The 16,679-nt window shown below is 35.8% G+C and overlaps 1 protein-coding gene across 5 annotated transcripts in view; it reads left to right on the forward strand.

The window, feature by feature from the left end:
• LOC134532990 (ankyrin repeat and death domain-containing protein 1A-like) overlaps positions 1-12,259 on the forward strand; it is a 228,358-nt gene extending 216,099 nt beyond the window's left edge. For all 5 annotated transcript variants that reach the window (XM_063370106.1, XM_063370124.1, XM_063370114.1 and 2 more), the window contains 3 exons: positions 4,160-4,370; positions 9,569-9,697; positions 12,145-12,259. In XM_063370106.1, the coding sequence (XP_063226176.1) occupies positions 4,160-4,370; positions 9,569-9,697; positions 12,145-12,230 (426 nt within the window). In that variant the 3' untranslated portion in view covers positions 12,231-12,259. The remainder of the gene's footprint in view (positions 1-4,159; positions 4,371-9,568; positions 9,698-12,144) is intronic.
• The last annotated feature ends 4,420 nt before the right edge of the window (positions 12,260-16,679 follow it).

The following is a 16,679-nucleotide window of genomic DNA, read 5'->3' on the forward strand; positions in this document are numbered from 1 at the left end:
TTCGTTTATTTCACAAAAAAAAAGAAAATCAAATTAATTGCTTGATAAGAATCGGAAGCACTGATTTTAAAAGTCAACTAAAAGATTTTGTAGATTTTGGAATACCTACACGTGTATAGTTTTACTCTTTCGTGCACCTCAGTGAATCAAGTGGTTGAAGTTTGACGACAAATAATTACATTTATAACTGCCTTACAAGATAGGTAACAAGTTTGACATTACTTATAGGAATATATTTTATTAAGTCGCCACCCTAATTTCTAATGACATGGTGAATATTCACCAAATATCTATTACTTTCTGTTACTTTCATTCTTATTTCCAATAAAACTGTCAATAGTGCATCCACTGAAATTGGTTAATTAAGTTGATACATTATTATTTTGTGATGTGTGTATTACTTTATGCATGTAATTCAAAATATTTAAACAACTTTTTATGTATTTCTTCTTCATCATTCTTTCTTGCTTCTAAACATAAAACCTTTATATAATTAGTTACAATTTTGTGTTTGTACAGCACTGCATGAGGATGAATGAGGATGAAGCCCGCAATACGTCTCGCTGCATGCCATAGCCTAACAGACGAAATGAATTTGGTAAACCATTATGGTAACTACTGATAATTGTATTTTTCGTCTACCGCTCATATGGCAGATCATCTTATGTGTCAGTACTTAATGTCACTGTCACATGGAGTCCGCACAGCAACAGAAACTTCCCCCAAAAAATATTATTTCTAGGTGCGCCAATACCAAGGATCCATAAGATTTCTAAGGATTAAGGAATACGGTAATAAGAAAATTTAGGAAACTTGTTTATTACGTAGTACATACACAATGATGTTAAAAATATCTGCTCGACCTTAAAACAGTTCAAAAGGAAGAGGTGGGATGAGATAAGCACAAAATGGATTTCATAGTTTTCTCCACTTTTATCTTTCATGCTAATTTCAGTAAGCATGGAAATCAAAGCCAAAGTTTTACCCCATAGTTTTTATTTAACCTCAAATACATTTAACAATTACATGAATTAAGGGTGTGGTACAGAACCACATTTAGAACAATACTGAAGAGAGTTGATGCTGAGTAAACAGAGAATAAACTAATAAACACAGGAAAGGACATTTTGGAATAATGCTAAGTAAAGCTGCTTTAATTTCAAGTATTATTTTTTTATTCAAACTGTTACGTTCGTATTTATGTCATACGGTTTAATTTTTAAGCAAACTTTATATTTTACATAGGGCTTAAAAATTATGTAGTAACTAATGTAGTGGAAAAGTAATAAGTAGCTGACGAACCATTGTCATAGAAGGATTGGAACATGCAGAGTTGATACACTGCAACAATAATTTTGTACCTAAAATATTCATTACTGCCACTGTGCTCTCATATTTTACATGTAGGTAAAACTTATTCAAAAAATTTTAGTCGGTGAATTAGTAAGCGTTCATTCACATATACTTACATAAAGGTTGAAATTTATTTTCCAATTTCCAGTACTAACAAGCAGTCATCTTATATGCTAGAAACAACAGTTTAATTTTTTTGTTCTTCAAGGTTAAAACAAATGTTTGCATAAATGCGTTTCAAATATGGTTTTTGGTTTGAAAACTTAAAGTGATATAGAATGAGAACTGAAATTTAGTTTGTTCCCTGCTTTCCATTCTAGTTACTGTGCATTGGCAAAGGCTACATTTTAAATACGTCATTGTACAATACTCTTTATAGTTTATCCAACCAAATAAGAGGCTGATGTTGAAGAGCTTACAAGAAATATTAACAAATGCATTGGGTGAAAAAAAATTGCGCGTATAACTCAGTACTCGTGACAAGTGAAACTTATTCGGCAATTAAACAATGTTTCATGAAATTGCATAGAAATTCTGCCTTGAAATTTTACTCTCACCGTGACCAAAGAAGTTTCACTTAAAAAATTAAATGTGACAGCAAGAAAGGAAAGCTTTATTTTTAATTGGGCTTAACATAATCACACAGTAAAAAATGATACGTACATCCATGCCTTACCCAGGATTCAACCTCGAAACCCCTTACATCCTAGTTGATTGGCACTCCAACTGTGCCAACTGGAGGTTGCCAGTTACGCATGACTTTGCACTTATTTTCAGAATGAAATTTCTGAACAATTTTGGACCGCTACATTCAAATTTAGTAGTTTTCAGTTTCTGCAGAAACTTCACAACTGTGTATACATGCTAAAACTAAATTTTAGGTAGTTTGCAATGCAATATGTCTCAAATTTCACTTGCCTGCTTTTCATTGAAAACGTAACATTATAATGCACTAAATATCACAATTATTTTGTCAAAAATATTAAATAACTCACTCTGTCTTCAGTCATATCAAAGTTTTATTTTTTTTGGGACTGCTCAAGTGCATACTTTATAAACTGGAATGATAAATGCATGATTTTTTTTCTCCGAATCATATTTAGTGTAAACTTAAGCCCAGTTCACCAGGGTCTCGGGTGCATTGACTTGTACCAAACTTGTGTCAAATGAACAGTCACTGAGCTGTGAGCAAGTATTTGTACATCAGCTAGTGCTTTCTTTTATAGGGACGGATTTACTTTTAACTATCTCAAAGATATTCATAACGGTGTTCAGTGCTGATACAGAATGTTTTTCAGAAATCAAAATAAACAATAAAAATTTGAAATTGTGGTTTAAAAACAAGTTTATGTCATGAACAAGTGGTTTGGGCTGTTGTATTATTATTCTCGAACATGCATTACTTCCTATGTGGTTTGTAGTTCCAGGTGTTATAAGATCTCAACTTGCATTGCCCAAAATAGCATAGGTAATGCCTTCACCAAGATCTTGCATATTTTCTCGTAACTTCAAAAGGAAAGGGGGGGGCGGATATCTCTCCGCCTAACCCATCCCCTTGCATCTGCCATTGACAGTGTTATAAAAGAAAACATAACATTTGTTTCCACGTTAAAATTAGTTCACATGTAGAAACTAAAATTTATTTAGTGTACATAATCACTACACAGTATAAAACAAAGTCTCTTCCCGCTGTCTGTCTGTCCCTATGTATGCTTAGATCTTTAAAACTACGGAACGGATTTTGATGCGGTTTTTTTAATAGATAGAGTGATTCAAGAGGAAGGTTTATATGTATAATACATGCATATTATAGTAGAGAAACACTGATAATTTTAGAGGTTTCTAATGTGATGTAAAAAAAACACTTATTTTTGCGCTTACATTGCAAACGCTGGCTGAACCCTATGAGATAGATCATGTTGTTGATAATTGATTATCTTTTGTTTTTAGTCGAACGAATAGTAAGTAATTTTTTTTTATTTAATCATCGAAAATCGTAGTTTAAGGTAAGGTATTTAAGTTCAAAAAAGAACTGAATAGAATAGGCATCTTTTGTTGTTGATATTTGTTGATTTATCTTTTGTTTTTAGTCTATATTATATTTATACTTAGTATATTTAGTATCGGCATTGCACCCGTGCGAAGCCGGGGCGGGTCGTTAGTAAGCATGTGAACTTGAAGGGGACGCACCACAACGCCGAAATACCACAGCGCCGAACGTACAATAACGCCGAATACCATAACGCCGAATGTCAAATTGACTACAACGCCGACAGCTTGAAAACTGCTGTGTACCACAACGCCGAATTACCACAACGCCGAAATACATTAACGCCGAAAAATGTCATTGCAGGACTGCCACAAAGGTTAGGTTAGGTAAGGTTAGCACACAAATTCATTCAGTTGTTTTTTTTCATTTTGCTCCTGTCCCCCCCCCCCCTTTCTCCTTCCCCGCAGCAACAAATTTTTCGGCGTTACTGTATTTCGGCATTGTGGTACACAGCAGTTTTCTAGCTGTCGGCGTTGCGGTCAATTTGGCATTCGGCGTTATGGTATTCGGCGTTATTGTACGTTCGGCGTTGTGGTATTTCGGCGTTGTGGTATTTCGACGTTGTGGTACACAGCAGTTTTCTAGCTGTCTGCGTTGCGGTCAATTTGGCATTCGGCGTTATGGTATTCGGCGTTATTGGACGTTCGGCGTCATGGTATTCGGCGCTGTGGTATTTCGGCGTTGTGGTACCGACCCGAACTTGAACAGTGTAGCCAGCTGGCTCGGGAGGAAGGCAGCGTGTCTGCGTGTGCGCAGGAGGAGGAGTTGTGCGACGCCGCGGGGGCGGCGGGCGTGAGGCGGTGCCGGTACGTGGAGGACGCCGTGACGCCGGACACCAACGTGAGGCTGCGGCAGCTGCTGTGGAGGCTGGCGTACAAGCACCTGGCCGACGGCGAGTGGAAGCGGCTGGCGCACCACTGGGCGTTCACCGACGAGCAGATACACGCCATCGAGCACCAGTACACGGGTGCGTGCCGCGACGCGTCGCGGAGCCCTGCCCTACGCCTTCCAGGGCCGGCGCGTCCGTACAGGCGAACCAGGCAATCGCCCAGGGCGCCAAGTAGCTGGGGGCGGCGCACCACGACACATAACAGCTCATATAACATGTTTAACGATTATTGAAACTAGATGAACATGGATTTTTGTAACAGTTTGGAATGTTTATATCGATATAAGTAATTATTTAAAGTCCACGGTGGCCTGTTTATGATTTGTAATAAGTAAAAAAGTAAAAAAAAAAACACAAGCCTGCTTACATTTGATTGTTGACAAAATCTTAGGCTTACGTGATGTATTTTGAGGCAAGGAAATTTTTTTTGGGGTGTCCGGCCGAGGAGGGGGGAGGTTTTTCGCCTAGGGCGCCAATTTACCTTGCACCGGCCCTGACACCTTCACGTGGTTACCACACCCTGCCGAGCACTTGCGTGTATCGGTGAAATGGTGGGGTAAATGCCATTAAAAATGGAGAAATATCGGAAATTGCAGCAAGTATCTTTGTTACATCACTATGTGACAGGTATCCGATTTTTAAAACTCCATGCCATTATTGAGGCAAACTGTTTGCAAGCTCAGTAGGAACATGCGCATGGCAGCGACCACATTTATAGTCAATATTTCAAGTACTATAGAGTGTTTTTCTCTAGAGCTATTTAATGTATAATAATAACCAACACATAGTCTGTTTTTTTTTTCCTTCTTCTGCCAATACAACCATGTTGATTTAGGTTAAAAAAAAAGCACAAAAAAAATCTGAATATGCACGAACGTGAATCGTTTATACGTCTGGCTCTCATGGTCTTATAACTACGTGAAGTGTAGACTTGACATGACCCCTGTTGTCCTGATTTCCACTCCCCACGTTTTCCTGAAATCACTCCAAACAAATGCTGATATGATACTTTTCCTTATATCCGTGGTCTGTATCGTTGTGTGTTATCATTCCCAATGACCGTGCAAAACATTATCACTACATAGTATAAAACAAAGTCGCTTCCCGCTGTCTGTCTGTCCCTATGTATGCTTAGATCTTTAAAACTAAGCAACAAACGGATTTTGATGCGGTTTTTTTTAGTAGATAGAGTGATTCAAGAGGAAGGTGTATATGTATAATACATTCATAATATAGTAGATAAACACTGATAGTTTTAGAGGTTTCTAATGTGATGTAAATAAACTTTTTTTTTTGTGCTTACATTGCAAACGCTGGCTGAACCCTACCAGATAGATCAAAATAATGTACTACAGTATTGTACACCTTAAAAAAGTCTACAAAAAAGTCCGCGGTGGTATATGTCTATCTCTTAGGGATAACCCACAATAACCATTTTTTTATCCATTACTTTTTACGAGAAATAATGGCTTATTTACGAAGCGATTTTAAGGAATACAGCATTAATCCTTACCAAATTAAGTACCTTAAATACATTATGCATTTAATATAGATCAATATGGCCCTTTACAGCATGTAATTTAAATGAATATTTTCTAAGATATTACAGATTTTTATGCGGGACATAGCGGTTGCGGCGGTACAGGCCGGGGAGCCGGTGGCGCGTGCCTATATTGCAATGACCTTTAATAAATCGCAGGGTCAAACTTTCAACGTTGCAGGCCTAGATTTGAGCGTTGAGGGTTTTTCACATGGCCAATTATATGTCGCTCTTTTAAGAGTAACCTCAAAATAAAGCATGTTTGTATTGTCTAATGACAAAAAAGCTGTGAACGTTGTATATAAATACATTCTGTAGTATATTTAGTATCAGCATTGCACCCGTGCGAAGTCCGGGCGGGTCGCTAGTGTATATATATGTATATATGTATGTATATATATATAAAGATATACAGTTGTCTCGAGCACTGTCATATATAATATATCTGGCAACTTACCTTCATTCCGTGTCGGCTTAGTGAAGCGGCCAGCGAACTAATGACACTAGTAGTAGTGGAACTCATTATTAGCATTGTGTTAAATGGGAGTTTCATATAACAGTTTGGGAGCTTTTTAGGGGTTTAATGAAAAGCAATAACTTGTAACAAGAATATTCATTTGCTAAACATTTTATTCTTTTGAGGGCTGCGCGCACGTTCCCGGTGACTTTAAGGTGTTATGAAGGGGCGCCACCACGTGTAAGGGCACGTGGACCCGGCGGATTCTCTCTCTCAGGGCGTGACGTAGCCCAGGTGGGGACGAGTTACCAGCCCTGTCTACCCTATCTAGATCCAGACCTGGCCCGCTCTAGGCGTCGGGCACGCCACACTCCTAGGCTAAGTAGGCTCACTCACCACGTGGTTAAATAAAGTACTCAGGTTTTACTTATACCCAGATTTAATTCCACGAACACGCTTCCCTCTACGCACGTTACACTTTACACGGTTAAAAAGCCTGAGGCACGAATCGGCTTAAGTGAATGCATGGTCCACACACGTGGCCATGCTATAAAGTATGCTTAGTACACAATGGTTAAAAACTCGACTGAGACAGTTAATTATTAATGCAGCCCGCCGACCGAGAGCTGCCCCGAGGAATGACGGACGAAAGAGATTTAAGAATTAATTAAGATACAGAATTACTTGATCAGTGGTTCACAACGGTTGAGGTCCCCGGGGTGCTGGCGCGTCTGCTCTCGGTCAGTGATGAAGATGGACTGGGCTGAGCTCATCGCTTGCAGGTGGCAACATGGCGCCCTTCGCGCCGAACACAATTACCGTTACAACATTCTGCGATTCCGTGCCCCGGCGAAAGTTACGTAAATCATAGATTACATTAATAAATATATAAAAATTACTGGCAATTTAAAATACATTAATGTTTACGTAGTTAATGAGAATTATTATAAAACATTCCTACCCTCGTCCAAGTCCGTGCCTATTCGGGTCCGCCCGGGCAACGTCTGTAGTTCTTTCAAGTAACATGATATTTAAATTAAAGAATACATGAGTAAACTGCACAAACACTGGGGCAAAAATGAATGAAAACAAAAGGTTTACAATTAACATTAAAATTAAACTTAGCAAATTAGGGGGTCGCCGCACTGCTTCTAAGCGCCCTCTTGTGGTAGTTCGTGGCGCGCAATTCAAACACACGACTACGTACATGGCGGTACAAATGCCAGGGAAGGGAAGGAGGATGTTGGGGAAACGGAGACTGACTAGGCTCATTGGGGCGAAGCCCCGGCTGACGTCACTTTAAGCAAATGAAATTGTTCGAATGTAACTTTTAATCCTGTAATTTTGTGTAATATAAGTAAATTTCAACTCTTAATTTTCCTGGTATTGCAGCTTGGTAATTTTTTTTCTTTTAACCGAGTCGTTAGGTAGGTATAAAAACTAAAAAAAAAACTTGACGGTTTTAAACTGTAATCTTCATTACAACCAGGCACAATACAAGAGCAAGATATTCCCTACTCAGGGCCGCAACTAGGGGGGAGCAAGCGGGGCATACGCCCCGGGCGCAAAGCTGTGAGGGGCGCCGAAATCGCTTGCATTGTAATTCCTACTACAACTGGTAACGGGTAAAAAGTTTTTTAACTTGCATGCCAGGAATGTCTAATCTGATTTACAATATAACGTCTCAACATATTTATTTTAAAATACTCTGAGAAAAATGTTAAGTTCATCATTAACATAAAAAAATTGTAAAGGGAGAAATTAGAAAGTTTTAATGCATCCTCAATACGATCGAATACAGTACAATGTTGTCAGAGAGGGTGGTACCACTGGCTGTGAGGAAGCAGTGGCGCACCGCTCTCTCCACCACTCTCTGTCATTTTCACATAGCGAATTATTTCTGTCATTTGATCTTTATGACTGATATCAGGGGTTGAGTCGAAAATACTTCGGCAAAATACGAGGCAAAATACTTCGCATTTCTAACATCATTCAGAATATCTTGTCTTATTTTAATTGCTATAATATCTAAGAATTCATTTTGAACTTTCCATGAGAAATAATTTCAATTCCCTTTCTTATGTCTCTATGTGTTCATGCAAATTTGCATTGTAGTGAGATAATAGGTGAATTGTATTCAGAAATTTTCCACTCCTGGGATCACCAAAGTCAAACTGTTCTTGTGATCCCCTTAGAGGGCTTCCCTGTTTTGCTAGAAACATTATAACATCTACAAATTGTAGACTACAATATAATATAGTACTTTCATCCAATGACGACAATTTAATGAACAAGTCTAGTGATTATACGGACTACTTTATGGACATAGTGGGTTCATGCATGGAAGTTACAGTGGCACAGAAACTGTTACATGTAGGTATGGAAAATGCTTAAATAGCACCATTTTTCCGTGGGAGGGCCCCCGGACCCCCCCCCCCCCCCCCCCGCTTTAATAGTGTGGTATGTGCAAAAAAATGGGGGGGGGGGAGGCGCATGAATCCATTTATGCCCCGGGTGCCAGAGACTCTAGTTGCGGCCCTGTCCCTACTTACTACCTCTTCAGATTAACTGACAAATGCGGAAAAATTTTAAGGTATTGGTATAGATTGGGCATTTACCAAGCACACAATCAAATGAAAAAATAGTAATCTGTAAAAAAATTTCAAAAATTGAGATTTAATTAGGAATAATATATTGTATAGGCCTAACCGTTTCAAATTATTACTACATCAGTTTACGATTGGAAAGTACTATTGTGTCTGTAGAAATTTTTTAATTGTTTTTTAAGTACACTGAAAATAAATAAATTATGTTTGTCATTTTAAAAATTATCTACCTATAACAAAACATAATAAAGTATAAACTACATGTTATCTGCATGACTTAAGTCATTATTTGTACCTACATACCTTAGATGTTACTATATGTAGAAAGTAAATTTTGTAATAAAAAGTTTTTTAATCTTTTTTTTATTTAAAGTTTGATTATCATACGGATGTTGATAAAATTATTTTATGTATTTTTTAGATAAAATTGCACAAATTAATTTTTTATTCCAATCCTTTATATTAAATTCTACTTTAGTTTATGTTGGTCTTCATGTATCTAGTAGAGAAAGCAAACCTCATCAAGAAATGTTTATATTTCAGAAGTTAAATATTTATACTGATTAAATATTCAACATTTAAAAAAACTAAGCTTTCAACAGCTCTAATATTATAATAAATATTATTTCACTATGAAAATGTGAAACTGAACTATTTTGCATAATTTTTTCAGGACCATCTAGCTACAAAGAGCATGGGTTTCGCATGTTGCTGATATGGGCTAATGGTTTGAAACCTGAAGTTAATCCAATAAAGGAGCTATGTGAAAGCTTAGCTGCTATTGGAAAGAAGAATGTTGCTGGTAAGTTTTACTTCAAGCTACTACAGTGCCACAAATATATCTGGGTACTAGCACTTAAAGCCAGTACATACTGATTGATACAGACCAAATTTTGTGGTTTTATTTTTAGGCCAATTTCATTTTTAAAACAAGAGATTTCAGTGTTATTGTTTTTAATTTTTATTAACTCTGTTTATTCATAAAGATAGCACCATGTTCAACTAATACAGCACTTAACTGTTTAATGATACTTACTTTACCAAAACAATGTCATTTTGACTCAAACATGATGCAATTTTACAATATAATAATTTGTTATAAACATGTCAAACTACTGAGAACAATATAAATAAATAGGCAAGTAGGTATATATAATGTCGTACTAGGGACTTAAAGGAACGTAACGGATGAAATGTCGGAGTGGGCACCACCACGTGATGTGGGCACGCGGACCCGGCGGAGACTCCCTTCAGGGCATGACGTCACCCGTGTAGGGCTAGGCCCGGTTCCCTTAGCAAAACGATATTGTGCCAGTAGGCTCTTGCGATCACTCGACTAAATACTCCCGGGCTCGACGCACTCCTTTTATTCCAGTAACGTTACAAACAAGTCTCCAGTTGCGCTACATCTACATTACCACATTAAAACTGTTAATAACGCCAACGGCGGGAAATAATCTGTTTACAGGCTGACCAGGTCACCTCGTGGCCTGGCCTCGTGAGTCTAAGACGCGGTTTGTGTTTAAACGTTCGAAATGAACTTAAATATTTATTGAAACGAGCCGGCCACTCGGAGTAGGCCTCGCAGATACGAAAAGGTTTTAGAAATTGTGAAAAGTCCGGCGGATGCTAAGAGATCAGTCGAATGTAAAAAATGTGAAGTTGCGAGGTGCTCACCAAGCGTCCTACACCGGGTGACGAACGGAAGTGACTGAAGAGGCCAGGGCAGCATGGAGTCCGGAATGCGCTGGATTTACCGTTAGTCTCTCCTGTTATTCATTACTACATATTTAACTAAAACAAACACACTAAAATTTTTATAATAAAATAATACCAAGGCCTCCTTTAATTACATATTTATGTTAAGTATTAATTATTTTAATTAGGATTATGGTTCAAACTGGGTTGCGGGTATTTCCATTGCCTGCCGCGTGGGGCGCTGCGCCGTCCTTACCAACTAGCACTGCAAACATAATCCTTAGGGAATATTATTTAAAGAAGACAGGTAGCAATTACGTAAACATTAAAATTGAATGATAAAATAAAAGGGGTCGTGGCTCAGACTCTACTCTCGCCTCTTGTCGGCAGCCTCACACGCACACACACCTGCACACGGGGCGGGAGGTTTGAAATAGAGGGTGGTGGTGGGAGGAGCGGGGTGGTGACGGCGTGAGGCACATCGGGCTCAGGGAGGGCGTAGCCCCGGTCGACGTCAGTACAATAAATCATTATTATTTTAGGTGAAACTTCACATTGTTTCTTTACATGTGTTATAAAATCTAAAATCTATTTTATTCTCCATCAAATTTTGTAGTTTTTGATTTTATGAATCTTTGTAAGTTTGATTTAATGAATGTTATTTGTGTATGTGTCCATTGTTTGTTGTGTCCTTTGTGTAATGTATTTAATTTTAATTGTTTTGTTCCTTGTATGCTATGTTTCGTGCACACACTTGCGATCTCTTCAAGGAGTGTTTTGTGTGCATGTCACAATTGTACATAAATAAAAAAAATATTATTATTATTCTCGAATATTTGTATTAACCATCCTTCACCACATGTAATTATTTACCTTTGAAACAAAAAAACAATTTTGTATTACTTAATAATCATACTTCTGTATTAAACATACATTTACTATTAAGTAGCACTATAATTCCTGAGTAATTTCTAGAGACTGTGAAAAATTTTTATATTAATAATAATTCATTAATTTTGTATTAACAGAGTTTTTATTAATGAGGTTTCGCTGTGATTCTTTCTACAGAGTAGCTTACCTAATACAACTCGTTAAAATACCATTGAACTGTAGCCTACATTAATATTTCTTTAGTAGTCCTGCTAAAACTACGTTGATGTTCGATAATCAGGCAAAATTGTTATTGCAGCATGGCTGTCTCGCAAACTGTACTAACTCTCAATGTCACTGAAATTTGTGACCATTGAGATGGCACCCCAAAAGGTTTGAAGCCCATTAGAATTTTGAAAGTCCCACACCTTGAGACTCCAGACACATAGTGATAAAAATTTCTGCCTTTATCATGATTCATGAACCATATTTACTTCAGCATCAGCTTAAAACCTTTTGAGTAAATCCAAGGCCATGATGTCATTCACCAGAACTAATACCTTAATGCACTTCATAAGCCTATAATTAAAATAGTTTTTGCCACACTTTTCATGTACTTGTTTCATGGTCTAAAAATGAGTTTTGATATGTACTACATTAACACAATTTTTGATGTTCTAGATGCATTCAGAAAGAAGCTTGATACTGAAAATGAACAATACTTCCAAAGTGAAAAAAGTAAATGTTGGAGGTGTGCACTTTTTTAAGACGAAATATACAGTTTAATTTTTTTTTAGTACATATGATTGTATGTACCTAATCAGTACAGCATTTACCCTTTGCTCACCCACATTGATAATGATTTCACTTTACATTCAGAGAATTTGTGTGGAAATATTTATACAAAAACTGGTAAATCTTACACTGAATATACACATAATTTCTCTTTTATAAATGTAGTTTGTTATACAATAGTAACTCAAGTTCTTAATTTGCTATGCATGTCACATGTACAGTATTTTCTGCAAGAAAAAATATATCTATATATTAAATTATTTATATCAATATCCCTAACATAATTTAATACAGTGTTTTACTTATTATGGTGTCAAATCAAGACTTATAAAATCTAGTTTTTTTTAGCTTAATCATTATCTTATAAAAAAATGTTAGTTAAAACATCACAATGTACATATTTTTGTATTAATGTTACAATATAATAAGACTTATTACTTACATTGTCTGTATTTCATAGTGTAAGAGTAATTTTTACTTTTCATAATGTTATTTGTAATATATATCTTACTAACACCACAGGAATAAGCTCATTTAACTGTTATGTATATAAATGTGTATTTATTTGTAGGTAAACCTGTGTTATTGGTTATCACTCATACAATAGTTTCATAATGCTACTGTTTGGATCAAAAAATTCCTCACAAATATATTATGGACATAATTAAAGGAACCAGAAACGAAATATTAGGCAGTCTCTTTGATCTAAGCGTACTCGTCAGTTAACAGTTGTAATACCAGCCCCCGTGGTTGAGATGAGTGCCGCAGCTGGTAAAACTTGTAACGTACTATGCAAATTATTATTGTCTTATAAAACAGTAGTGGTAAAAACCGCATGCTTAATTCAAAACAAACATTTTCGATATTTTAAACTTGCTACAAACATTTTTTTTTATCAATCATACTGATAGAGATGTTAGTTTTCCCAAAAAGTATTATGAAGGAAATTTTACGGTAATTTACCAGAAAATTATGTGCAAATCCAGAAAAACATTTTTGTAGGAACAATTTGAAGGAAAACACCTACGTAGCTTCAAAATGTTTATACGGCTTTTCTGTGTCTTCAACAATGTCTTAACGCAGCAACAGACAGCAATGGATCACCAGCCAAAACAACTCAACATCTCCAAAAAAATCAACTACACTAAGTGATAAAATGCTATACATAAGATTCAAATTCAGTATTATGCAGAAGATAATAGTTTAACTGCTGTTCCAAAAAAATTTTTTGCAAGTCACATAAATGGATTAAAATACAATATGTGTTACCTACGTTTTCTAACCCGTATGCCTTTTTTTTTTTTTTTTAAGTTAAAACAAACAAAAACTTTTGTATTTCCTGAGTTCCAAGAATATGAACATAATTATTAAAACAGTAACTTCTTACACTTTTTACAATAAAAACTAAAAATTATAAATATAATTTTTTAATATAAATGTTGCCTATTTTGTTTTTAAATATTATTACAGGGATTATTATGTACTAACTCTTTCTTCAATGTACTAAATATCATTTTTAAAAAATAACTAGCACAAGATACACAAAATGGTCATTGTTAATAAGTGCCTCGTAAAAATAATGTAGATAAATATAAAACGTCACTACTTGTATAAATACTACATATACATGTAATATTATAAATGTTATCTATAAAAAAATTAATTTTGATAAATAATATTTATTGTTCTGTTTAGAGAATATTTAGTTTTATGCATATGCAGAATTTCGTTTAAGAAAAAAAAGGGGGGGATAGAACCACTTTTCCTGCCATTTGTTTTCAAATTATTTCCATTTGTTGATGAAAATGATAGATTTGTTTTTAGGTTTTTGAGATTGCATACAATTACATTTGCTTCAGAATTTTTCCATTTGCATAACATTATAACTTAAATTTGTAATTTACAATGCAAAAAAACTATTCACACAGTACCTAAATAACTGGTAAATGGTAACCGTTGTTTTCAACTAAATATAGTGCACAGTAGTCTGAATAAAATCAAATTTAGTGTCAGCTATAGTTACACTTAAATGGTTGGATGTAATCAGAATGCTGTTACTGCATGCACTATCTACCATTTGATAATTCATGGCATAATGACAGAATAAAAATCATACTTTCAAAAGAATAGTTTGCTGTAGAAATAATAATAATAATAATAATAATACATTTACAAAATTCCATGTGTATACAATTTGACAAATCAACAGGTATTTTAACTATCAACTGAAGCACAGTTTACTATTGTGACACCTTATTTTTTATTCTTTAAATAATGAACACAAAACTTCATGAAAGCATGTCTTGGAGAGTAACAAAAACTTCAGGTAATAAATGATCAATGTGCTTCTGCATTAGTTCAAGGGTTAGAAAAAAAATAGCACCAAAAATGTCTTCCTCCATTTGGTACAAGTTAGTAAGTCCAACATTATTTTATCAGTAGAATAGCTGTAAGAATAAAAATGTTGTAGAGCTAAAACACTAACAAATATTATAAACTAGATTAAAATGATCAGGGTTTGCCTTGACTGTACCGTCCCTCTAAGTACGAATGTGATTAACAAAAAGTAGTGTTAAAGCAAAATTATGATGACTATGAAAATGAAATTTGTAGTAAATATGTAACACCATTATAAAACATATAAATAGAAATTTAAATACTGTATTAGTGATGCTTACTAATAACTCAAAATTTAAGTTTATTCTCATCACCTTTATTTTCTTGTACCACTTTTTTTTGTATCAAAAAAAATAAAACCCCTAGTTATAATAAAGTCATCATCAAATAAAAATTTTAATAGTTAATAGTTGTTGTGTTTGGATGAAACAAAATATATAATGGCTACCAACAAAAAAAACTAAAGTTTGTACGTTTATAAATTATACTATGTATATAAAACCAAGAAGAAAAATTTTCAGTAAAAAATCAGTTAAAAAAAATTTAATTAATGTGTAACGAAAATGTGGAATTTCTATTCTTCACACGCAGCCAACTTGGGTAGTTTACATCGGGCAGGAATGTACCAGGTTTCGAAACTGAAACTGACTTAGAAGTTTGAGATAGGGGTGGGGTTACCATTGTAATTCAACCAAAATCGTGGGATAATGGTTACATTACTGCAAATTGCTGCACACCTTTACAAAGGTGTCCCATCTAATGAGTAATGAATAATAATATTAAATAAAATATAGCTAAAACCCGAACAATTTTATTGGTTAAGTTTGTTTTCTTTAAAGACTGTCTCACAAGTGTTTTAATGTTAAAGCATTATAAAATAAAGTATGTACTTAAAAACTCAGCAACAAATTGTTAACACTGCATGTTAATGAAATTTATAGGCTTGTGCAAATACTTAAAATTTTAAATAGTACCTACTAATAAGAATAATTTTAGTTGTATTCTATTCAGTTTCAATTACTTATATTTAAGATAATGAATACCATATTTTTTATTTGAAGTGTAATAAAGCTATTGTATATCACATTATGTAAGTATTGATACTTAGAGTAATTTTTGTACATAAAATATTAATTTGTAGATTCTTAGTTTCAATATATTGAGGGCGTACCGGTGCTAAGGTTGGAAATACTGATGGAAAATAATGGGCGCCACCACGTGAGTGGGCACGTGGACCCGGCGTGAAACTCTAACTCAGGGCGTTACGTGGCCCGTGTGCGGCGAGATATTAGCCCTCCTGATGTTATACGCAGCTCCTGTCCCTAACTAAGCCCGCTCTCAGCGTCGGGCACGCTTCTAATTACCGCAGTGGGCTCTCAGGGCGTCCCACAAGCCGCTGACCAGGTTAAGGACCCACGTGGCCCCCCGAACACAAAAAAACGTGACTCAATTAAGTTGGTTTTTATTACTCATGTTACACGCCCTTACACAATCATCCCTTGATACTGCTACAAAACACCCGAGGCACGAATCGAATTAGGTGAGGAGGCGAACCACGCACGTGGTCGCCTCAAGCCGTTACTTAATTCACAGATGATCGAAAACTCCGGAGAGTAAATAATTATTAATTAAGCAGTCTCTCCGACCGAGAGAGGCCCCGAGGATATAAAGAAAATGATTTGGATAAATTACTTAACAGAACTACTTCTCGGTGAGACAACGGTGATGTCCTCGAGGTGTCTGCAGAGACGTCCGCTCTCGGCCGGCTGTAGAAGGAGACTGGGAAGAGACCAGGGCATGCGGAAGGCAACATGGCGTCCTTCGCACCGAACACAATTACCGTTACAACTTAGCTATGGCGTGCCCCGGGTTATTATTGAAAAATAACATAAACTCTTTTTCAAAAATTAGCACATCACATCCATACCCAGACCGTCTGTAATAATTACTTATATGATAGAAAACAGTTTAAATCAAGTTACGTGCTAGTTCCTCCGCCGCCCGCTAGGGAGCGTCCTTGTCCG

This window comes from Bacillus rossius, chromosome 1, assembly GCF_032445375.1.
Source record: "Bacillus rossius redtenbacheri isolate Brsri chromosome 1, Brsri_v3, whole genome shotgun sequence".
NCBI classification, from domain to species: domain Eukaryota; kingdom Metazoa; phylum Arthropoda; class Insecta; order Phasmatodea; family Bacillidae; genus Bacillus; species Bacillus rossius.